Raw genomic sequence first — 22,402 nt, forward strand, 5'->3', positions numbered from 1 at the left:
TAAACTTAAAAGCATTCACACTTGTCACAGTTGTCTGTCCAGAACTGAGCCAGTACAATAAAGCATCAAGCTTCTTCTACCTTGACCATGAATACATTAAGGATTTGCAATAGGTGGCAGCTGATGTTTACCAAGAAATTTGCAACCTTTGTGTTCAACTCTGCCTTTGTGCTTCGTGGCCTTCACTGTGGAGTATTGTAAAGGGACGATTCTTGATGCAGAAGGGGCTTGTGGAGGTATCAGTAAGATAATCCGTGTTTTCTCACGGATAGATTATTGTAACGCAGGCGTCTCTAAAAGCACACTTACCAAATTACAATATTTTCTGAACTGGGCAGCTAGAATCCTGACTAGGTCACATGCAGGTGATCACGTCACTCCTGTTTTGGAGTCCTTGCACTGGTTGCCTGTCAGGTTTCAAGTTGATTTTAAAATTCTTCTTACCTTTTAAGGATCTGCATGGTTTGGCTCTACAGTACTTATCTGATCTTTTATCTGTTTACACTCCCTCACGCAACCTTCGCTGAACTGATTCTGGACTGTTATGTGTTCCTCCTGCTTGTCTGCGCTCCATGGGTGACAGGGCCTTTTGTTGTTGTGCCCCAAAACTCTGGAACACCATTCCTAAAGAAAGGAATTCAGCCACTTTGAGTGCTTTTAAATCTAGCTTAAAGACTTACTTTTTTAGAAAGGCATTTTTGTGAATGTGTTTCTTTGTTGTTGTAATTTGTTTGTCTTGTAAAGCGCTTTGAGGCGATTGCTTTTAAAGATGCTATATAAAATAAAGTTTATTGTTATATATTATTATAAAGGCAAAGGGGTTAATGATTTGCCTTTCTCCCGATGGCCCAGGTGGATCAGCTGTCCCTCCGGAAAATGAACAGTTGGTTGAGGGGGGGGGCTTGCAGCCGGAGGAAAAACAACAAAGCCAGCCGAGGGAGGATGTCGGCCTCAGTGCTCCCCCGGCACTGCCCAGGAAACGTAAACACAGCAAGGAAAGGCCCCAGGATGAGGGGAGCTGCTGTGACAGTGCCTCTGAGGAACTGGGAGAGGACGGCAAAAGAAAGAGGATTCTGAGGGGTAAGAGGCAAACGAGCGCGGTACTAGTCCATGTTGCAAATACTGAGCTGTTGAGTTCATCTACTTGGATAATCAAAGTCTAAACAGTGACAGCTCTTTATACTGCAGCCCTAAAATGTAGAAACTTGATTTATTTGCTTATCTTACATCACTGTATCAAATTATATACCGATTATTGAAGTTTGCATTACTGAATACAATAGTTTCATGAGGTTAATGGCCCTGTCCTTGCATCCAGTAGAAAGTCCCTCCAGTACGCAGAGCACTCATGTTCTTTGTCTCTTCCAGCACATTCTTGCACAGTCATGTTTCACGTTGTTGCGTGTAATAAACAGACAAGCCAAGTGAGTGAGCAGGGAGAAGTGAATCCCTTGTCTGTTGCAAACGTCATGGTCACGCTATCCCTGTTCGTGTCTTTCTAATTTGCTTCATTGGCCACCGTTCAGAGAAAAAATAAGTTTATTGGGTTAGCTGTTAACCATTGTGGAATAAAGACACAAAACATGATTAATTGGCTTCACACACTGTTTAATCATTTAGAATCTCTGTCAATCAAACTGCATGCGCGTGTTATATTTATTGTGCTTACCATCGTATTGTTTTAAGATTTTGCATGTTGCTATGCAATAAAATACTGTGAGTCTGTGTATCAATGTATAAATATATATCCCTAATTCAATTATTCAGTTGAGTTAATTTGCCCTTTAAATTACTGAAGGTTCTCCCCTATAAAAAAGTCTGCTGACTTCTTTTTTTTTTTAATAAAATAAAATAAAAAAGGAATGCTTCTGTCTCTGCTTTAGCTCAGTGTTGGAGTTGTTTTCAATGTCTGACAGTGCTATGCGCTTCAGACTGGGGAAGGAAATGCTTCGTTGCACTTTGCAGTAAAAAGACAGCGAGAGAGAAGTCATGTGCTGCAGTTTATGTATTGTATAACTGTCTGAGCTCTGAGGTAATTCTTATTTTTTTTTTTTTTAATATATATATATATATATAAAGACGACTGGTCGGAGAAGGACTTCACCAACCCGTCCGCTGAGCACGTCTTGGAAGAGTCTTATTGCAATGAAGTGAAGAACCTGAAAGTGTGCATTGAGCTGACAGGACTGCACCCCTGCAAACAGCGCCACCTCCAGCACCTACGGGAGCTCTGGGAGCAGCAGCTGTCACCCGAGAGGCCGACACCGCCCCTAGCACCGTCACCGACACCAGCCTCCCCCGGTGCACACAGCAGGAAGACTGACTCTGCTGAGCCCTGCCAGCCAGAGGCCACAGCTAACGAAAGGAAGGTCAAAGTCAGCTTGCCTGAAGAAAGGCTCAGCAGGAAAAGGTCAGAGGGCAAAAGCAATAGAAGCTGGTCGGAAGAGCGTCTTTGTAGGAGTGACACAGAGAAAGGTACGTCGGCTAGGCCTCTAAATGGGGACACCCAATGCTGGTGTTGGATACTTGTTTATTTTAGTCTGAGGTTTTTTTTTTAGGTTGCAGGGGAAAGCATTAAGTAAAAAGAGTTGCCAGTTATAATTTTCTGCTGAGCAGATCGGGTCTGATATATAGCCTTAGACAACATTGTCTGAAATCTTTGACCACTTTACTAGCATGCCTACTATGTGATCGGTGCTCCTGTGGAGGTAAATAAACAAGTAAAATAAACAAATTTAATTTTTTTTTTTTTTTTTTTGCAAAACCCAGAGACCTCTTACCCAGTGCTTAATTGAGTTAAAAATCTCATACACGTTTTTGCTCTCAGATGAGTTTTCTTAAAATTCTCAACACAGTTCTTGCGTCCGCGCTAGAGAGACAGTCTGCTGCCAAGTTTCTTTCATACGTTACGATTTTAGCTGAGTGTCTTTAATGACACTGGCAGCACAAGGAATGCGTCTCTGTGTTTTTTATTCACAAATAAGCTTACTTGATTTGAAAAACGTCTTGCACTACTTGGTTTGATTAAATGACTATACAACAAAATATTAAAGCTGAACATTAATTTCAACAAAGAACAACAAGTTTTAATGAAAAAGCATACTTGTAGCTTATTTCAATATAAACATTAAGATCATTGCTGCAGTATTGCCACTTGCCTGGTTTATGTGATAACAGATTAAAACTGTCTGAAAATCACGCGAGAGTGAGGAGACGTGCGAGAGAAGTACTGGGTTTGAAAGTGAAAGTTGTTGGACTGGTCAAAAGAGAACTCTGCTATTGATGCAACCTCAGCTATTCCTGTGTAATTCTACGATGTCGCCGTTAAAAGTAATAAATAGTTGGAAGCGGCAAACGGCAAGTACAAATTCAAAAAATATGTAGGCAACAACGTCCTGAAACATCGGTTCACATTCAAGTTCTTTGTGCTGTTGAAAACAAAACAAAAAAAAATCTGAATAAATATTGCTGAAAACATGACCAAGGTAAGAAATGTCAGATCTTATATACCGGTATCTATTTATCTTCTGTATCTATATATCACTACCTGTTTATCTATACATGTGCATGTGCTACTGTAAGTCGCTGTTATAGTATATATAATTGGCATAATAAGTAAATATTGTTTAGTAACATATATCAGACATGTAGTCCTGTAATTCACTGTGAGGAGTGGGCCAGTTGTGTTCCCATGTTGCAGGGTAAGGGGAACGAGGTGCAGTAAACGAGCTGTCTTGCCATGCACTTTTGATATGCGAGGCTCCCCTTGATTTAGTTAATGACCAGAACCAAATCCCACTCCGTTTCTCATTAACTATTCCATCAATGGGACATTTCAAACAACAAACGCCATTATATACAAATAGCTGGTCTTCAAGAAGCGTGCTGGCTGGAGGTGTTTAAGATTGCATCTAGATAATACATAGTAACATGCTCCTCCTGGCTTTAACGTGCAGTGGCTAATTTAAACCAGCCCATGAAGTAGTAAACTGCCTTCTGATCTCTGAGCACATTATTCTACAGTCACTAAAACCTCTCCTTATTGCCATTTGCTTATTTATTAATTTGTTGCATGCCGCGCGCTAATGAGCCAACATACACACAGGGGAGTAATTATTATTCAATTTAATGACATTTTCATAAACATCACCAGTAGGGTACTCTAGAGATCGGGGTGGGATTCCGTTTCTGTTTGACATGAAAGTTAATGTTTTGAAGGTTAATAAATAAACTACTATACAGATACAAAATGCTTGTAATCTGATGGGTCTATCAGCGTGGAGCTGTGGTTTCTTACAACCTTGTGGGTGCCTACAGAAGTGGGGCCACAACACTTCTTTATCTAGTCCCCTGACTCTGAACAGGGAACCTGGTGTGTGATGTAATGTGTAAGATGTACTGGATGTGACAGTCCACAGAAACCAGATCCTCTAAACTGCTCTCCCCAGAGGGGGTGGGGGGGCATTAGACCGCACTCACTGCTGTGAGCCGTACCATGGAATGGAATAGATTTGCTGTCCAAGGAGAAAGATTTACGTCTTGACTCAAAGACTTGTTTCTGAATCTACCAGGAGTGTTGAGCATGCAGCCAGTTTTTAAAGTACAATTGAAAAAGAAGAGTAAAGAAATGAATGTGGTGTACAGCGGTTGCTGTGTAGCGCAGGTCCAGCTCTGTTTGCATCGAGCCATATCAAACTAAGCGTGTGTGTGTGGTGCAGCCGGTCATGAGACTGGCTGTATTTTCTTTCCTCTGGTTTTGCTTCAAGCGCAACTGAATAAATTATTTACGGAATACTGAGGCTAACTTACGATTGCATTTTAAAATATTCATATTGAGGGGCGAGTGCAGGGGGTCAGGATTAGCATAACAAAACACTGTTAACCCTTTCCTGGCCTTCTAAGGTTGAGGCTGGACCGTCAAAACAACTGTAAGCATTTTAATTGGATTCCTAAATGGGGTGTGCTGCATTTATTATCGTATTGTGGAATCGGAGGCACCAAGTAAAAGGGTATCTGTAGAGAGCTGGTCATAAAGAGAGATGATTTTCAGAATGCCTCCAGATTTTTTTTTTTTTTTATATATAGAAGATATTATTTTTTCCTAATCGTCACTTGAGTCTTGCATTATTACCTGGTTGTTTTGCTTATCATATTGGATATGAATGTGTATGTATGTGAAAAACATCTGTCAGTCTACTAAGGTCATCGTTGTCACATGTGCCCATAAGAGTCCTATGCACTATGCACCTGTGTTTTAATGCAATTTTCACATTTTACTTTTACTTGCCAATGGTTTAAAAGGTTAGAGAGGTTAAAATAAACTAACAAAATGCTCTCCCAAGCAAGGCCTCTGCATTAGAAGATGTACTGTTCTCTAGTCAAACAGCCACACACTATATATTCAAAGAGCCACGACAGACCTTAAAAGAAGCTCTCACTTTGTACTGTAGGTTTTCCTGTCGAAGTGACATTTTCAGGTGTTTGTGATCTACGTCTGATTTGCTTCTCTCCTGTGCGTATTGAGCTTTCCCTGGTGTTTTTATGCAGTACACTGAAAACCCCCTCTGCAAGCGGAGGTCAGTCTTGCTCATAATGTTGGCTGTCAGGAAAGCAAAGCATTTGCATTTTAGTGATGACCCAGCCAGCACCTGTTCCTAAAGACTTTTTTTTGTGTGTTTTGTGTTAAAGGTTTACCCACTCTTCCTACCTCCCCACTGTGCAAAGGGACGTGCCCTGAATCGGGTTCGACCACAGAAGCTGTGCTCAGGAAAAAGACCCCCCAGTCTGGGTCCCGGCTCTCTGACAAGCGACAGAGGTTGAAGGAGCACCGCAAGACCAGCGGCTTGTGCAAGTCCCCTGCGGCAGGGAAGGAGTGCGACACGCCCAGGCTGCAAAGTGACGTGGACTTTGAGAAACCCAAAGGGAAGCGGCAGTGCAAAACCAAACACATCAGCCTGAGGGGGCGCAGGAGGACATCTGTGACCGGAGATGAGAGCACCGACGCTGAGCACGGGGAAGAAAAGGTGAGCAGCCGCTGGATTTGTGGAACTGTTTCATACTCAGCTGCAGCATACAGGAACACCAGTTACGTATCTTTGATAAGAGATATGTTGGTATGACTGCAAGTGTAAAGCATCGCTGTTTTTTTTTCTGCACTTTATTTAGTTTTTTTTTTTAACATTACAAAGAATCTAATCCCATCCTCAACACATATCTCTCCTAGACCGTATCAAAGAGCTACTCTATTTGAAGTGTTATTAAAACTACAGATTACAGACGCACACAATCACATTCATTGCTCCATCGTGCAGTACTGTCTGTACCTTTCTGCAATGCGCTGTGAAATACTGAATTGCTGCCTCATCATAAAACTTTATAGATCTAGATGACTGGCCTCGCCCCCCTTTTTTAATCTTTTCTGTTTGAAACCGCTTTATAGCTTGTCTTTAATTATCCTTCAAACCCCTTCTTATTTCCCATGTAACTGTAAGAAAGTCTTATTGTCACCTGTGTTACACAAACTGCCTTTTGCATTGACAGGTCAGCGTAAAGAGATCCTCCAGAAAACGGACAGCCTCTATTTCGGATTATGACTCTTCGGCGGCCAAGCCTAGCGCCCCCAAGGCCTGCCCCAGCCTCTCACAGACCCCCAGCCTCTTGCAGTTGCCGAGCACCCACCCTTCCCCTCTGCCTGTTGGGAACGCCCCTCAGGAGACCCCCATCAGCCGACCCATGCCACCTGAAGCGAGAAGGCTGATTGTGAATAAGAATGCCGGCGAGACGCTGCTACAAAGGGCTGCCCGTCTGGGTTACGAGGTAAGCTGCTTTTCTTTTCTTTTTTCCTCCTCTTGCCGCCCCCGCCACTCGAATCCGTTCTTCCTCTTGCTTTTGTGACTTGGATTGTTGTTGGTGACACCCACTTCCTTTTTCATTGGAGCCCCGCTGCAGTACGCTCTGCCTCCTCACATTTCATTAATGCACTGCAAGACAGAGTGTGACATGTCAGCGTCCCCCGACAGGCACCAAGCAAAAGCTTAGCACAAGCGCTGGATAATATCCCTTCTCCACTGTGTGTGCGTGTGTGATCCCTTCAAACCAATTTCAGCCACAATACAATGCTTTCAATCTGAAAAACCTTGTAACATATATAGTCTGGATTTAACTTCAAATTTGTCAGCTAGCAACATACAAAAATGTACAAACGTTTTTACATCATGCTTTTAACCAGCCATTATTTTATTGTTCCTCCTACGTGAGAAATCTTGGCTATCATGGTTTTGGAGAATTGTGTATTTGAATGGCTATTTGCAACATGTTTTAATTCAGGTTTTAAATGAAAAGTGTAGAGTAAGTGAATGATACAGAACCCCGTTTTAAATGTTATTTTGGAACCGTGTCTGGGTGTATTCTCCCCACTCTTGTTAGAGACAGCTGCTGGGGAGGGAGTCAGGAGCGGAGCAGTTGGAGGTTCCTTGGCAGCTGCTGCCTGTCTGTTAGTGTGCCGCCCTGCTCTTGTCTGTGCTGTGGACTAGGATGGGCGGTCTTCACCATCGCGCACTGTACAGCATAGCTGCCTGAATCAACCTCCCCCTCTGTACTCCCCAGGGGGCTTGCAACCCTCTCCATCCCTGAGAAAATTACCCCCCCCCCCCACCCATTGCAACTGCCTTAGTTCATTAAAGCCACTCTACCTCCTGCGACAGAAAGGGCTTCAAATTAACCCTTCCAAAGAAAGGCTCTCAAGCTTCTATCTGCCCCCCCCCCCCCATCCTTTGTCTGTTGGTCTTCTTCACGGAGAAATGAAATATTACAATGTGAAAGGCATTCAGAGGCTGTACTGTAGTTTTTCTGCTGTGAAATACCTCTTTGGGGTGAAATTGCTCTTTGCCATTAAAGCGCAATCAGTTATCCGACAAGTGCACTCCTCCATCCAGGGTTTAATTAATCCTCTTGGTGATGGCGCTTTGTATGGAAGGTGTTAAATAGGTGCTCTCTTAGACCATTACATGGGTGTCTCTCGAGGCCCCCTTTTTTTTTTTTTTTTTTTTTTAGTCTTTCACTGCTTTAATTGGCACTAATACTGTAGGCTTTTTATATATAGAGTTCTGCTTATTCCCAGGTCTGGTTCCGTTTTTTTTTTTTTTCTCTTTCAAAAGCAGAAAAAATGAATATAACCATGAATAATTGAGCATAGATGTTTGAGCACACATTTTGATGGTTTTAAAATGTAAGTTTTTTTTGGTTAGTGATTATTCTGGATTTTTTTTTTTTGCTCTATTGTGTTTCTTTGTCCTTTCAGTTCCATATTTCATTGCTTTTTTTTGTCTTTTTATATATTGATTTAGTTTGGAAAATTAGTGTATGAAACTGTATATTGCAAGTTCTAGTCTTTTTTGTTGCATCAATAGATTGATTAATTTTCCATGCAAAAAAAAACAAACAATTGAAATGAATAACATTATTACCAAGACAATCTGTTATTCATGTGCATCTCTTGGCAGTTCAGAAGCATGCAAAACGAGTTTGAGTTCTCTGCCCAGTTCATGGTGAATGGAATTGGCTGCAATAGAAAGTTCTATCACAACTAGCACTAATTGACAACCTTACTGACTGAGAGGGTCAGGACTGAAAGGTCTGTTGGCTGAAGTGAGCTGTTCCTTTGAGGGCTTGAGATCCAATATTCTATCGACTTTTATTGAACAATAAATTGCAAATGATTGCTGCCTGCTAGGCTGTGTCAGATGCAAATAAGGACCTCTAGGATTGCCCAGATTGGATCAGAATATTGAGGCTATTTTGGCAAAACCCCATGAGATGTGAACACGTGAACGCCTGAACTCTCAGGGCTTTGTGTCTGTCAAGTGGTGTGGGTGTTTTTAAATTTTTGTTTACCATTTTTTGCACATCTTAGTGGGGTAGAAGGAGGATGTTTTCCAGATAACTTGATTGTATTGCTGCTTTGTCCCAGTTGCAGGGTAAAATGGTTTAAAAGAGATGGATAAGTTGACTCTTGGGACGTCATGTGGACGGAAAGGAGTTAATGGCTTGTAGGGTTTGGGTCAAGTCTGTGTTAAGTCCTCTTGCAGATGCCATGTTAATTCAGGCTTGTGATGTGTGTTGCTGCAGGTGTTTGCTGTGTTCAGTCTCTGTCTCTCTTGCACGTGCTCTGTCTCTCATCTCTCATCTCTCTCTCTGTCTGTCTCTTGTGTCTCTTTCTTTCTTTCTTACTCACTCACTCACTCACTCACTCACTCACTCACTCATCCTCGCTGTGGTTTTTGATGCATGCTGGCACTGTGTTTTAAAATGTTAATGAGGTAAGTCGCAAATTGAGACTTCATGGTTTGCGTCTGGTCTCGGAGTTACCTGCTGTGGTTACTGGCAGCCTTGTTAATAACCCAGAGGCTCTGAGCTGCCAAACCAAGAAAAGCCCTGTGCGCTCTCCTGTATCGCCAGCGACTGACAAGCACGCACAAGAACACCACGGGGACGTACGCAGCAGCAGCAGCACAGGGCTGACACAGGATTCCCTTGCATGTCGTCTGGTAGCCCCCACTGCTCCAGATAGGGCAGGCTTTGGTACTGTTTCATGGGAATTGCACCACTTCCCAGCCAGAACCCCCTGCAGACACTGAAGTCAAGTCTTGACTCGGTCTCTGGAGTCATTTCATTGCAAAAGCAGAAGCCCGGTGTTAAGAGGGAAAGCTGTTGTATAGAAACTGGCACATTTTTGTTGTTTGCATAGACCAATAATGCATTTGAAGGAAATCTTTAGTAGGCAAGCGTTTTAGTTTTACATGGTATGCAACATGGTTTTTGGATTTACTGTTTTTGTGTTCAGTTTTTTGTAGCTAGTAATGTTAATTGAAGGTGGAAAAAAATGAATTATTCTTGGCTTTAAGTATACTTTTATTTATTTTTTATTAGAAGGAAGACATTTTAATTGGAATATACAATATTTGTAACGATCTGCATTTTCATCTAGACTTTATTTGCCAGTAAGGGTTCAATCTTTTATCTAAACAGATGTTCCTTTCTCCATTGAAACTGCACAGGCAAGTACGTGAGAGAGAGTGAGCTGTGGAAATGTCTTTTCAGTCAGGGAAATGTTACTACCAATGCAATATATAATACTTTTTTTATTTTGTTTTCCCCTGAGCTGTTAGTCACACAGACACCTCTCATTTCCTGCTTCACCATTTAAAATCCTGGCTGGTAAAAGCCTTGGCCTGGGGAAATATTCCTGAGGTAAACCTCAGCTGCTGTAATGCTGACGCTCCTCTCCTGCTGAAATCAGTAAGAAGTGTTCAAAGCCGGAACATGAAGCTTTCTTTCGCTGATTTATTCGGGTGAATAAATAAATCTTTTTTCCTTTCTTCCATCTACAGAAAAGATTAATTACAAATTCTGTGTGGTACGCTCAGGCATACGGATCCCTCTCCGATTCTATCCAGACGCCCCCCCTCTCCCTACTTAAGCAGTGAGTGCCTGCTGTAAACTCGATCCTTGTAGTCATGTGACCTGGGTTATTTTCAAGCCTCGGACAGACAGCTCATTAGCTTTTGCTGTGATCCACGTTACTCTGGTTAGTGCAGGCCTGGTAATGGAGCAGCTTCATGCTGTATCCTAGATACCAATCCCCGAGTCGATGAAATCAAGAAGCACGTAACTAAATGCTACAAATGCGCTGGATGAGTTTTTCCCGAGGAGAGGTGATGCGTCTGTTACACTAGATTTAGGACACTGTTGGGGAAGGAGTGGAGAGAGTGTGTGTGTGTGTGTGTGTGTGTGTGTGTGTGTGTGAGAGAGGGGGGTCTTTGTCAGCTGAGGTTATGTTTACCAGCTAACAATTGGCAATCCACTAAGAGATAGAACTTCAAATGTGGTGAGGCTGCACTGTGAAAGGAGGGGTCTTTCTAAAGTGCTTTTAATAATAATATTGTCGTTTCCACTCCAAGTATATCTCATGTTAGGTAAAATGTTAGATTTATCATATATTATGCACCAGATTTTTAGAAGCTTCTGTCCCAGTTTATCTTTGGTGTCTATTATCTGCCATTGGTGTCGTAGTTTATGTGTAATGGTAGATTTGAATCCTAAAATACGATACGTTTGCCAGCCACAGAGCCAGCATAGCTGGCCACCCAATACATTACTCTTTAAAAGCAAGGCTAGGCAACGACACTGTGCTGAAGTGTAATGGTTAATTTTGGAAGAATATGGTACATTCTCTGTAGTATAGTATAGAGTTTTATTCAAGGGGCAGATAAAGCATCTGCAGTATTAATTAAATCTTGGTGTAATCAGTACCTTTTAATGTCAATTCTGTCCATAAAAAATCCCAATAACCCAGTCTTTCAATTTCCAAAGTCTTGAATCCTTTAATGCTATACACACAGAAGTGGGGGACCATGGCTTTGATTCTGGCTCAGGTCACATGGAAATCTTGCTTGAAAGAGTCCCGTACTGAATAGCAGGGTGTATCCAGGTCAGGACTGAGGTGTGCATTCAGAGCTAGGAGAGGAGGCCAGCCAGCACCGTGCCTCACTGTATAGCCAGTACTGTTGTCCCTCATCTTTTTAGTCGGCACAATATTTAACAAGCTGAAATGGTTATCTGAGTTTTTAAAAGTGCTTTTTTTTTTAAAAAAAAAAATAGCCCCTAATCTAGAGCTTCTGTGTGCTGGATTTCAGAAAACAGTTTTTGATGGTTAAGAAACCTGAATGAGTACTGACTGTAAACCCAGCAGATTGGAAGGTGGATTTTTATAATTTTTTTTTTTTTTTTTTTTTTGTCCAAATTATAATTTGACCATTGTGGACAGATTGGATGAGCTATTCTCGTTTTTCCCCCCGATCCGCAAAGAAGGGAGAATTATAAAAGTCTCTGGTCGAGCCTTCTGAATTTGCATAGAAATAGGAATTTTAAAAGATTGCAGCAAGTTCAAATGAGATGTTTTCAGCCCTTGTGTTGCGATATCGTATGTAGCTACACTGCTCATTTCTGTTCCTGTCAAGTTAAAAGATGGAACAGGACTGACCTTAGCAACCTGCGCATTAAACCAATTATCAATGCAATATGCCTGTTTTTAGATTTCCTACAAAACAAAACCAAGTCATGAAAGGTATTCTAATCGCTGGTTTTCTTTTTGTGGGGGGGGGGGGGGGGGGGTAGCAAAATCAAGATGGTGTAGATTATTGACATAAGAAATTTGTTTTTTAATTGCCATGAAAATCCATTGAGATTTGTCATGTTTTCAGATGTGTCTCTCAAGGGATAAAATACCCATTTGTGTACATATATGCCAGAAATGTGCTGTGTAAAAAAAAAAAAAAAAAAAAAAAAAAAAAAATCCATTTTACCTGTCCTGGAAGGCTGGCTAAAAAACCCCACTAGTTATACTGTATGTAAACGCCAGTTAAGTGTTTGTATTAACTGTGCTTCTGGAATCCTTCATTTATTGATTCATTTGAAGTTGTGTTTTTTTTCACATTTGCCTTTGTCAGTGTTTCAGTACAAGATGGTTTCATAGATGATGAAACGTGTTCAGCTCACAGATCGCTCCAGCACCTATTCTGTTAAAGCAGACAATGCAGAGCGTGTCCTTGAGTGAAGCCTGACAAACTCCTTTCAATTACAGGACTCTTCATGCATAACCATTCCAATGTCTTTTTTTCTTCTTTTAAAGGAAGTGGTTCTATACTGCTTGGAAAATAAGGTGTGTGATGTGAATCACCGTGACAACGCCGGGTACTGTGCTCTGCATGAAGCCTGTGCCAGGGGCTGGCTGTCCATCGTGCAGCACCTCCTGGAGTATGGAGCTGACGTCAACTGCAGTGCCCAGGATGGAACCAGGTGAGCAGCCCCTTCTCTAAAGACACTGCCCTACAGCTTGAAGGATACTTTACAATCACGCTGGGGGGGGGGGGGGGCAATAAGCCCCCCCCAGTTTCAGCCTGAAACCTCTGGTGGAAATTTCATACATTCAAGACATCAACACATTTGAGTCCAGGTACTGCCTTGCACAAGTCCTATTCCTGCTCTGTGGATAACTAAAGGGTACTTTTGACTCCTGCCAACAGCGTCATGTGCTGCCATGAATCTATAACAGGGATCCAGCTTGATAATAGGGGTCAAACGCGCGCACACACACAAGCACGTCTTGTTTTACTACCAGCAGGCAGCAGGCCAGCATGCTCATTCCAGACACCACAATGCCAACACACGGATGTTTTTTCTGATGTTTTGAAGAGAGGCTAAATCATCCCTTTCCTTGCTGTTTCCATTCAGGCCTCTCCATGACGCTGTGGAGAATGACCACCTGGATATCGTTCGGTTGCTGCTTTCCTATGGGGCGGACCCCACTCTCGCCACCTACTCGGGGCGCAGCATCCTCAAGATGACCCACAGCGACCTGATGGAGAAGTTTCTGTCAGGTAGGAATCAAAAGCTTAAAGAATGTCCTCCCATACACGACTCCCTGTGTTTTCACCCCACTAGTAGAGCCAGAAATAGCTGTCTCAGTTTGAAGCTTTGAACTATTCGGGAAGGAAGGATGTTGCTTAACCTTCAACGTACTTACTGGTGTTTTTAGGTTGCTAAGCAACTAGTAGAGGAAACTTGGCTTGGTCCAAAAAGCCAAACCGAACTCACCAGCCAGTCAGAAAGGCGACTCTCTTCTTTTCTCTAGATTTTTAGATAGTGATTGTACAAAAAGTAAAATTCGCAGTTTTCCTGGATTTATGTCAATTATTTGCAGGCAGGCATTTTATGTGGCATGTGTAAAGTTTTCCTTTTGAAAGAAAATGCTGAAGTCTGAAGTGTTCCCCTATACACAGGCATATTACAAATCAACTGTGGCCAGTTCTTTTGAATATACTTGCAGGAGTCTGAAATCAAGTAAAACACAGACACTGGATGTTTCATTTTTAACAGGTCTGCTGCTTACAGATTTTTGGCTTTTATGAAACTTGAGCTTGAGTGGCATCAGTGATAACAGGACTGGACTGCAAGTTCCCTGTCCAGGCGAGGAAATAGCTTAAAAAACAAAGCCACGTCTTGCACAGTCTCTGTTCACATTGTGTTAGTGCAGTCATCCCCCATCCCCCCCCCCGCCCCATCCGCCTGGAGCTTATTGAATCAATCCCTCCCTGCGGCTCCATCATGTTCCTGTGAGACGCGGCGTCTTCGTTAGACACGTGGTATCATTTCACAAGCTGAGCTCCAGTGGGCACCTGTCTCTTCTTCAGATAACAAGTAGGACCCAATTACTTTACAGACAGGCAGGTAGCCTGCCACCGAATCGTTATTTCAGACTCTCCTCCTCCTCAGTCCTTGCTCAGGCAATCCTGGCCAAGTGATCTGACTCACGTCCTCCCAATCCAAAGACTCGGGTATACTGCATGGAAACGAGCACACTGCTGTAGTGGTGGCTGGCTGCGAAAGGCATTTGTCCTGCGTTAATTGTACTGACAGCCTGGGTTTGCATTTACTTCTTAACCAACCTATAATTAAGGTACTATTATAGTTACCTATAATTTAAGGTAGGTACTGGGTTTCAGTCGGGTAAATAACAAACTAAAGAGATGGAGAGACACAGCTGACGAAACAGAAGAGAGTTGAGAGGAGCCTGCTTTTAAAACATGTGGCCCTAGACTCCAGCCCGCTGCTGAGGCCGTGGTTTCAGTAAGCCAGTCCGCGCAGCGGTGATGGGCACATACAAAAGATCACTGCACCGCTTGCCTGACCTACAGATAATGAGAAAGAAGCCAGTAATATTCATGCTTAAGAAGGGGGGGTGGTGGGGGGATAGAGAATGCAACAAAAATGCTGCGTTTGGCATCACAAGAACCCATTCCCGCTAGCTACAATTAGACCTCTCGTGCCATTCATTCTTTAATCATTATTTGCTACTTAGCATTTAAAATGCTTGTTTCCTGCTCTCCGGTTGCCGTAGTAACAGAGAACAACAAGATAGGCGCGTGTGAGCTTCTTTTTTTTTTTTTTTGATCCCCCTTCTGAAGTCACAGTGTGCTGGTACTTTTAACAATGCAGCATTATCTCTAATTACACAACGTGGTATGTTCATGAAAACATGCATTGTACATTCCTGGATATGTAGCCCTTTTTATAGTGGCTTGAATGCATCTAGTGCTGAGGATATAGTATTAAGAGCCCTAAATTCACACCAACTCAATTATTATTATTTTTTTTACCTTTTAACTCCATTCCTATCTCCCTTGTTTTTATTTTATTTATTTATTTGTCTTTCCCCTATGACACTGTTCCTGAGCTCCCCCACCCACCTGTCCAAGTGTGCTTGTGGGATCTGTGCCCTTTGTGTACTCCCCTTTTATTATTGTAATCGGCTCTTGAGCACACTGTCCCACCCCAACTCTCTTGCAGTCAATCCACTCCAAATCAGAATCCCAGCTACCCATATGCTATGATGACATTGTGGGTGTGTTTTTCTTCTGTTCTCTGTCCAAATCATTCAATGGTGGTTTGTGTCTGTCTGATTTCAGACCGTATCCTGTAAAACAAAAGCCTTCCTGTCTTATTTATTTTATTATTTAGGGACCTCCCTCCACCCACACTCCCCCTTTTCTAATCTACATACATATCAAATGACTTCTATTCATCATGTCCCTAAGTAGTCATTCCTTCATCAGAGAGGACTGGGGATTATAAATGATCCTGCCAGCTAAATTTTTATGTGAGGCCACACTGGTTTGAGAACAATCTTGTTTTGACCATGGATTTTGTACTTGTTTACTTTCTCGGGACTGTTTTAAATCGGGTAGCAAATCCATCCCTTGTTACTTGATATGCTTTCTCTTCATCCAGTGAGTGGTGATAAAACATTTTTATCTACTAGGCACTGAGACACAGGTGACGATACTCTCTTTGAAGGATCTCTCGTGTGATTTGATATTGCCTCTTTAGAGGGGCTTTCAGATGGTCCGTGAAAATGTGCAATAAATTGTAAAAGCATTGTTGCGTCTCGTCTCCCCCCTTCTAATATACATCCCCTCGTCGTGTTGTTCACGCTCCTCATTATTTTCCTAATCAGCCCTTCTCAGTGTTGCTGTTTAATTACTTCATACGTCCCTCCAGTGATTTAGTTAGTTAGTTCAATGTTAGAGGCTGCAATGCCCTACCTCAGTGAGGTGCTTACAAGATTGAAACTGGGAAATTGGGATCTAGACCAAGCAGTGCCTGAACAATTTAATCAAATTAAATTTATACTGGTTACATTGCTTACATATTGGTCTTTGTTCTTACCAACTTATGTAAAAGATTGTACTTTACCTAAAGTAGCAAAATCAAAGCCAGTAAGTTTCTCATGATGCACTGTTTATTATTTGATTACTGTGTATATAAATTAACTAATGGATTACATTTTTTTGATGGATTTATGTAATGCTGTACATTGTAAAAATGAAGCTATGGTAAATGGTGGAAAAAAATGTTAAGCTGCATCCATCATTTCCAATTGCATGACTGAGGTTGAGATTCCCTTTGTTCCAACAGTCCCTAAGGGCAAAGGATTAATTACCTTCATTTGGTGGTTAGATGTGGAGTCTACTTGTTCACATTCTGCCAGATTATCCTCCCATAAAATAAACAAAAAAAAGGGGCTCCCGAGTGGCGCATCCAGTAAAAGCACTCGCTAGAGTGCAGGATGCGCTCTATAGCCTGGACGTCGTCGGTTTCGAGTCCAGGCTATTCCACAGCCGACCGTGGACGGGAGCTCCGAGGGGGCGGCGCTCAATTGGCCGAGCGTCGTCCGGGGGGAGGGAGGGTTAGATCGGCCAGGGTGTCCTCGTCTCCCCGCGCACCAGCGACACCTGTAGTCTGCCGGGCGCCTGCGGGCTTGCCTGTAAGCTGCCCAGAGCTGCGTTGTCCTCCGACGCTGTAGCTCTGAGGCGGCTGCACGGTGAGTTCGCAGTGTGTAAAGAAGCGGGCAGCTGACGGCACACGCTTCGGAGGACAGCGTGTGTTCATCTTCGCCCCTCCCGAGTCAGCGCAGGGGTGGTAGCGGTGAGCTGAGCCTAAAAATAATTGGGCATTTCAAATTGGGGAGAAAATAATAAAAAAAAACTGATTGGCAACGACTAAATTTAAAAAAAAATAAAAATAAAAAAAAATAAACAAAAAAGACATACCCTGTCTGTGCTGTTTGCGGGATAATAACTTCCCACCCCGCACAGTGGATTGAGACCCTTGATGCTGCTGTCCGTTGCTTGTCTTGATGAGATCCTGTCATCTTGTTTTTTCTCCTTCAGAGTACTTTGCTGACCTGCAGAGCCGAAGAGACGATGACCCTGGCCTGTACTGGGACTTCTACGGCAGCTGTGTGTGCGGTGAGTCAGGGCTTGTTGTTTGATGTGCAGTAACACCAGAAAGCAAGCAGCCAGCAGAACAGTGTTCACAGCAGCGTGAAACAGCTTGCAGTGAACGAGGAGAGCGCTGCAGAGCATCCCTGCTGAATGTGCCTGTCGGCATTATCCAAGACACCAGGGGAGACCCACTGCCAGAGCTGTGCTGTTTACTTTATTGAGGGAGGAGGGTTAGATAACTGAGCTGAATGATGATTAAGAAAAAATGAATGATAGCCAGAATATTTGTGGCATTTATTTTTATTTAATTTTCTTTTGTTGCATTATTTTAAAAAGATAACCTTCAATGCATGTCTTCAGTTCTTGTCTGTGGCATTAAGCTGACTGGTCTGTGGAGGGGAGGGGAGGGGAGGGCATATCTGTTGTGCTATTTATTAAGATATTTTTGTCAGGTTGCACATGTTTGAAATACAAGTATAATAAACTAAAGTAGTCCTTCGGTTTGACAAATCATATAAAATCAAACTTTATTTGTATAGCGCTTTTCATGGCAGAGCCAGCTCAAGGCGCTTCAACAGTTCAACAATAAAACTGCAGAAACCATAAAAACAATAACACCACCTAGAACATAAAATAAATAATAAAGAGCAGCAAAACAATAAAAAAAAAAAAAACTGACAGATTAAAATTGAAATGATAAATCATAAAAATAGGTTTTCAATCTTGACTTAAAAACTGCAACAGTGGATGCCTCTCTTAGAGCCAATTGTGTTCGTTTTTCCTTGTATGGTAGGAGTGCTTTAGAATTATGGATGAATACATGTTTCAAGGCAAGCTGCATAAGAGCTGAAATTTCCAGATAAGCTGTGGTTAAGCATTGAGAAAGGACATTTTGTCATCTAATTCTAAGACACTTGCTTTGCCTATCGCTCTATTCATCATGCTGCCCCTTGCTATCTCCAATCCCTCGTGTCTCCTTCTATGCCCTCTCCGCTCATCCTCTAGTGGCCGACCTTGTTATGCTTTCTCTTCACTCCTCCTTCCTCCCATGCTCACTCCTTCTCTCCCTTGACCCCATGTGGTGGAACCAGCTACAGTCTTTTACTGTTTTCTGCCATCTTCTTAAAAACTTCATCAACCTTTTTATTTGTAAATTCCTATTTTATAGATTTGTATCTTCCTTTAATTTATATTTATTTTGTGTATATTGTATATGTGTTTTGCATTTTTGCCTGTACCTTATATACGTTTTATATTTTGTTACATTTCTGTAAGTCGCTTTGGATAAAAGCGTCTGCTAAATAATAATAATATTCAGATTGGTGCAGGTATTTCAACATGTGAGGCACGTCTGATCCTTAATGAATTCGAGACTGCACCTTTTATTTTTTCTTCCGGTTAGACACAGCTAAATATATTAAGCGAGTATCTCAGTCAGTCCTGAGTGTTTGTTTGATATTGAGCAGACGACTTCCCAGAGGTGCCTGCAAGTAATTAGAGCTATCTCACAAGAGCCGGGCTGTGGCCACCAGGGATCCAGGCAGTCTCGTATTGCCAAGTGGACCCCGACGACAGCTGGGGGGGGAGGGGGGGGAGACGCAATTCACTGTTCTTATGAGGGTTTGAAAAGCATGATCTTTCTTGGAAAGAAACTGGCATTACTAGGGGCAGTAAGCTGTTTTCACTGCTAAGAGTTTGTACATTTAGCAGATGTGCCAGGAACCTGCTGAGACTGAAGAATTCAGGCAACAAAGCTGCATATGGGATTTATCATCTAACCCCAGTGTAGCACCAGGCAATTCATTGAGCTTCCATGGCCCTGTGTATAGCTAGGCACATGCATACAGAGCCCAAATGGAAAATGATCAAAGACGATATAACAAGAGCATGCCCACGTAGGAATGTTTTATATTGTGGGGAATGACGGAATAAGTTGTATTTATTGAAATCTTTTTCAACAGAGCCAAACGATGAAACTGCAGCTTTTGACATCCTGGCCAACCCACCGGGGCCCGGCGACACTGATGAGGAGGAGGAGGACTTTAAAGAAGTGTTTGCGTTCGAGTTCTCTGACCGCCCGCTCCTGCCATGCTATAACATCCAGGTGTCTCTCTCTCAGGGGTAAGAAAGCTGCGTTCCTTACACACGTGTAAATGCTGTTTCCATTCTTGGGAATTCCCTCTGCACAGGATTATAGATTGTTATTAAAGTGAGGGGGAGGGGGAGGGGGAGGGGGAGGGGAGGCTCGTTGTGACAGCAGACTGTTTGCTCTGAACCATTGTGTGATGTGACGACAGCAAGTCCATAAAATAGACTACTGCGTAACCTGACCCGTACTAGACAGGTCTGCACGCTACAAGCAGCGGCTTATAAAATGCAGTGATTTGGATAGATGAATGCATAGCGTTTATGTTCTGCGTTCTTGACGATAACAAAACAAATCAAGCAGATTATCAGCCCAGCCCAACCCAGGCTCTAGGTATCAACCAGGATGCATCGTCCGGAAACATGTTTAATACGTTTTCAAATGTAATACTTTTAGCTTGTTCCGCCCACACCCTTAGTAGAATTATGCTTTTCCACAGCATACTCCACATTTTGCAGACACCTAGTAATGCCCCTGATAATACTTCTCCAGTGCTAAAAGGTCAGGTTGCTTCAGTCGGCTTTGTTTCATGTCGGTACTTCTATCCTTCAACGGCAAAGCAGCATCCTTGACATTCCTTCAGTGGTTAAAAGAGAAGAAAGATGTTTTTAATGGGGAAGCTGTGATGCAAAAGCTGTAATCCTCTCTCCTGGGCTTGTTGATGCTACACAGCATTCCTGTTACTTCCAGCTTGTTTTGAGTATCCACCAAGTCAGGACTATGCGCTCAACATTCCTAAGACCTGTAATCAGTGCTGCAGTCAGTCTTGATCATGGATAATTATTAGATTAACAGGTTGTTTCTTTGGGTCATTTGGCAACTCCACAATGCCCAGTGGTGCCGTGATACTTTTGTAAACCTTTAGCATATTGTGTTTGTCAAGCAAGTCTTAGTTGCATCCAGAGGTTGGGGGAGGAAGTTAGAAACTCCTGGCAATACACAAAAGTCAACTGCTGTCTTGTCAATTTTATAAAAAGGTTATAAACCCCAAAAAATGCATATATTTTAATCTGACAGCCGTTTTAACCTTGACGTCTCGTCTCCCCCCCCCCCCCCCCCCCCCCTCCTGCAGGCCTCGGAACTGGCTGCTCCTTTCAGATGTGCTGAAGAGGCTGAAGATGACGTCCCGTGGGTTCCGCTGCAGCTTCTCTCACATTGATGTGGTGACAATCGAAGAGGCAGAGTTTTACAAGCAGGCATCGCTCAGCCAGCTCTTGACATGCCCCGAGGACCTGGAGGCCTTCGTCTCCGACAGCAAGGAGCTGCTGGACCTGGTGGAGTTCACCGACGAACTGGTGCGGCTGCTGGGCTCCACGCTGGAGTGCCTGGATGAGAAGCGGGGGGGAGCCACCGTCTCTCTGGACAGGTCCTGACCTTCCAGGCATTCACTGAACTCTCACCAGAGGATTTATAAATAGAGAAATTTAAATATATATGTATAAATATTTGTACATAGTGTACATATGTGTTACATATTGGAGAAAACAAAGACTGGATAACATCACTGCCTGGACAAATGGATTATTCCGATATCATTTAGAAGGATTTTGTTTTTATATCTGGTTTTATAGATTGCTTTCTTTTTAAACACCTTCATAATGTCTTCTCTCCACCACCCCCAGTCAGAATAATGTATACATTTCAAGGGTCAATTTTACAATTTTTTTTCATTTGGAAAAACAATATGAGAACAGAAGAAATTGGCGCTTTATATAATAGTGTGTGTCTATCTGCCACATGACTTTAGGGAGATTTGTTTTTTGTTTTGATTTATAATTATTTAACGTGGTGCACTTCCAAATGTTTGATAGTAAACTTGCCTGCCTCGGGCAGGTGAAAATATATTGGTTGAAATCAAGTTATTTTTTATGTGAATGGAGTTCTTTTCCAGTCTAAGCAAGACACCTCTCCTATTTTTTTTTTCTCTCAAAGTTTAAACTTCAGGAGAAATTATTTTATACCTGTGTTCTGACTTTGGTTTTAACTTTAGATCTTTTTATTTAAAGATGAAAAATTTTAAAATATTTTTTCATGTGGTTTTTTGTAAGATATTACAAATAAAAATACTAAAATGTTTGGCAGGAAAACCAGCCTGAACTTTGTATATAAAAGGGTGATGATTACAGTAAATGTTTCTGACTGATGTATGTATTGTTTTTTGGATCTGTGTTAAAACTTCTTTGATTAAAACCAAAAAAACCCCACCTTATTTGTATTTATATTTTACAAAAAAAAGTTCCTTTTAAATAAATGGCAATAAAACAGTTAAGACTGTCAGATTTGTCTGTGTGCCAATTAGTATTTTACAATGTTAACCACATAATGTTCTCCATGCATCCATCTATACCATATTCCACAACTAAACTAGTTCTTCGTGCCTTCAGAAATGAAAACTGCTCAGGAATTACTATTGCACATCGTTGTATTGTGGCATGTGTTCTATGCACGGGATAAGAAGACAAATACTTAACTATTTTTCTCTTGCATGATTTATAATTTATCATACAGCAGAGAACGATCAGACGTATGTCAAAATGTAAAGAACCAAAATAAATGGTCTGTTACAAAGGAACAGTAAAATGCAATAAAAACCCTCTATTAAGACTATATTAAATGGCTCAACAGGGAGCCGGTCCTAAAGGGTGGATTGTTTCCCAGTGGAAGGGACTGAGTGTGATCTTAATAGCGAGCTGGTCAAAAGGAGAGATTTTATTTTATTTTTTTTATTTTTTTTGAAGGCTCAATTAATACAGCATGCCATTATAAAAAAAAACATCTTGCTCTGTTTTTGCTGTGATGTGTTTTTTTTTTTCTGCTGTATTTCTGAGAGCTGCCTACAGGCATCGTTAGCAATTCGATGTGGAGCTGAATGTGTTGAGCAGCGTGCCAGTTCCGTAGCTGGATCTTCAACTTG

General features: G+C 42.1%; 1 protein-coding gene across 6 annotated transcripts in view; it reads left to right on the forward strand.

The window, feature by feature from the left end:
* The window catches only part of LOC117407126 (BCL-6 corepressor-like), a 51,900-nt gene extending 30,135 nt beyond the window's left edge, over positions 1-21,765 (forward strand). For all 6 annotated transcript variants that reach the window (XM_034011785.3, XM_034011784.3, XM_034011788.3 and 3 more), the window contains 9 exons: positions 853-1,080; positions 2,080-2,475; positions 5,689-6,023; positions 6,541-6,816; positions 12,689-12,855; positions 13,291-13,436; positions 17,289-17,366; positions 19,304-19,463; positions 20,561-21,765. In XM_034011785.3, coding sequence (XP_033867676.3) covers positions 853-1,080; positions 2,080-2,475; positions 5,689-6,023; positions 6,541-6,816; positions 12,689-12,855; positions 13,291-13,436; positions 17,289-17,366; positions 19,304-19,463; positions 20,561-20,861 — 2,087 coding nt within the window. In that variant the 3' untranslated portion in view covers positions 20,862-21,765. The remainder of the gene's footprint in view (positions 1-852; positions 1,081-2,079; positions 2,476-5,688; positions 6,024-6,540; positions 6,817-12,688; positions 12,856-13,290; positions 13,437-17,288; positions 17,367-19,303; positions 19,464-20,560) is intronic.
* Positions 21,766-22,402: the final 637 nt, after the last annotated feature.

The sequence above is a fragment of the Acipenser ruthenus genome, chromosome 8 (assembly GCF_902713425.1).
Source record: "Acipenser ruthenus chromosome 8, fAciRut3.2 maternal haplotype, whole genome shotgun sequence".
In the NCBI taxonomy this organism is placed as follows: domain Eukaryota; kingdom Metazoa; phylum Chordata; class Actinopteri; order Acipenseriformes; family Acipenseridae; genus Acipenser; species Acipenser ruthenus.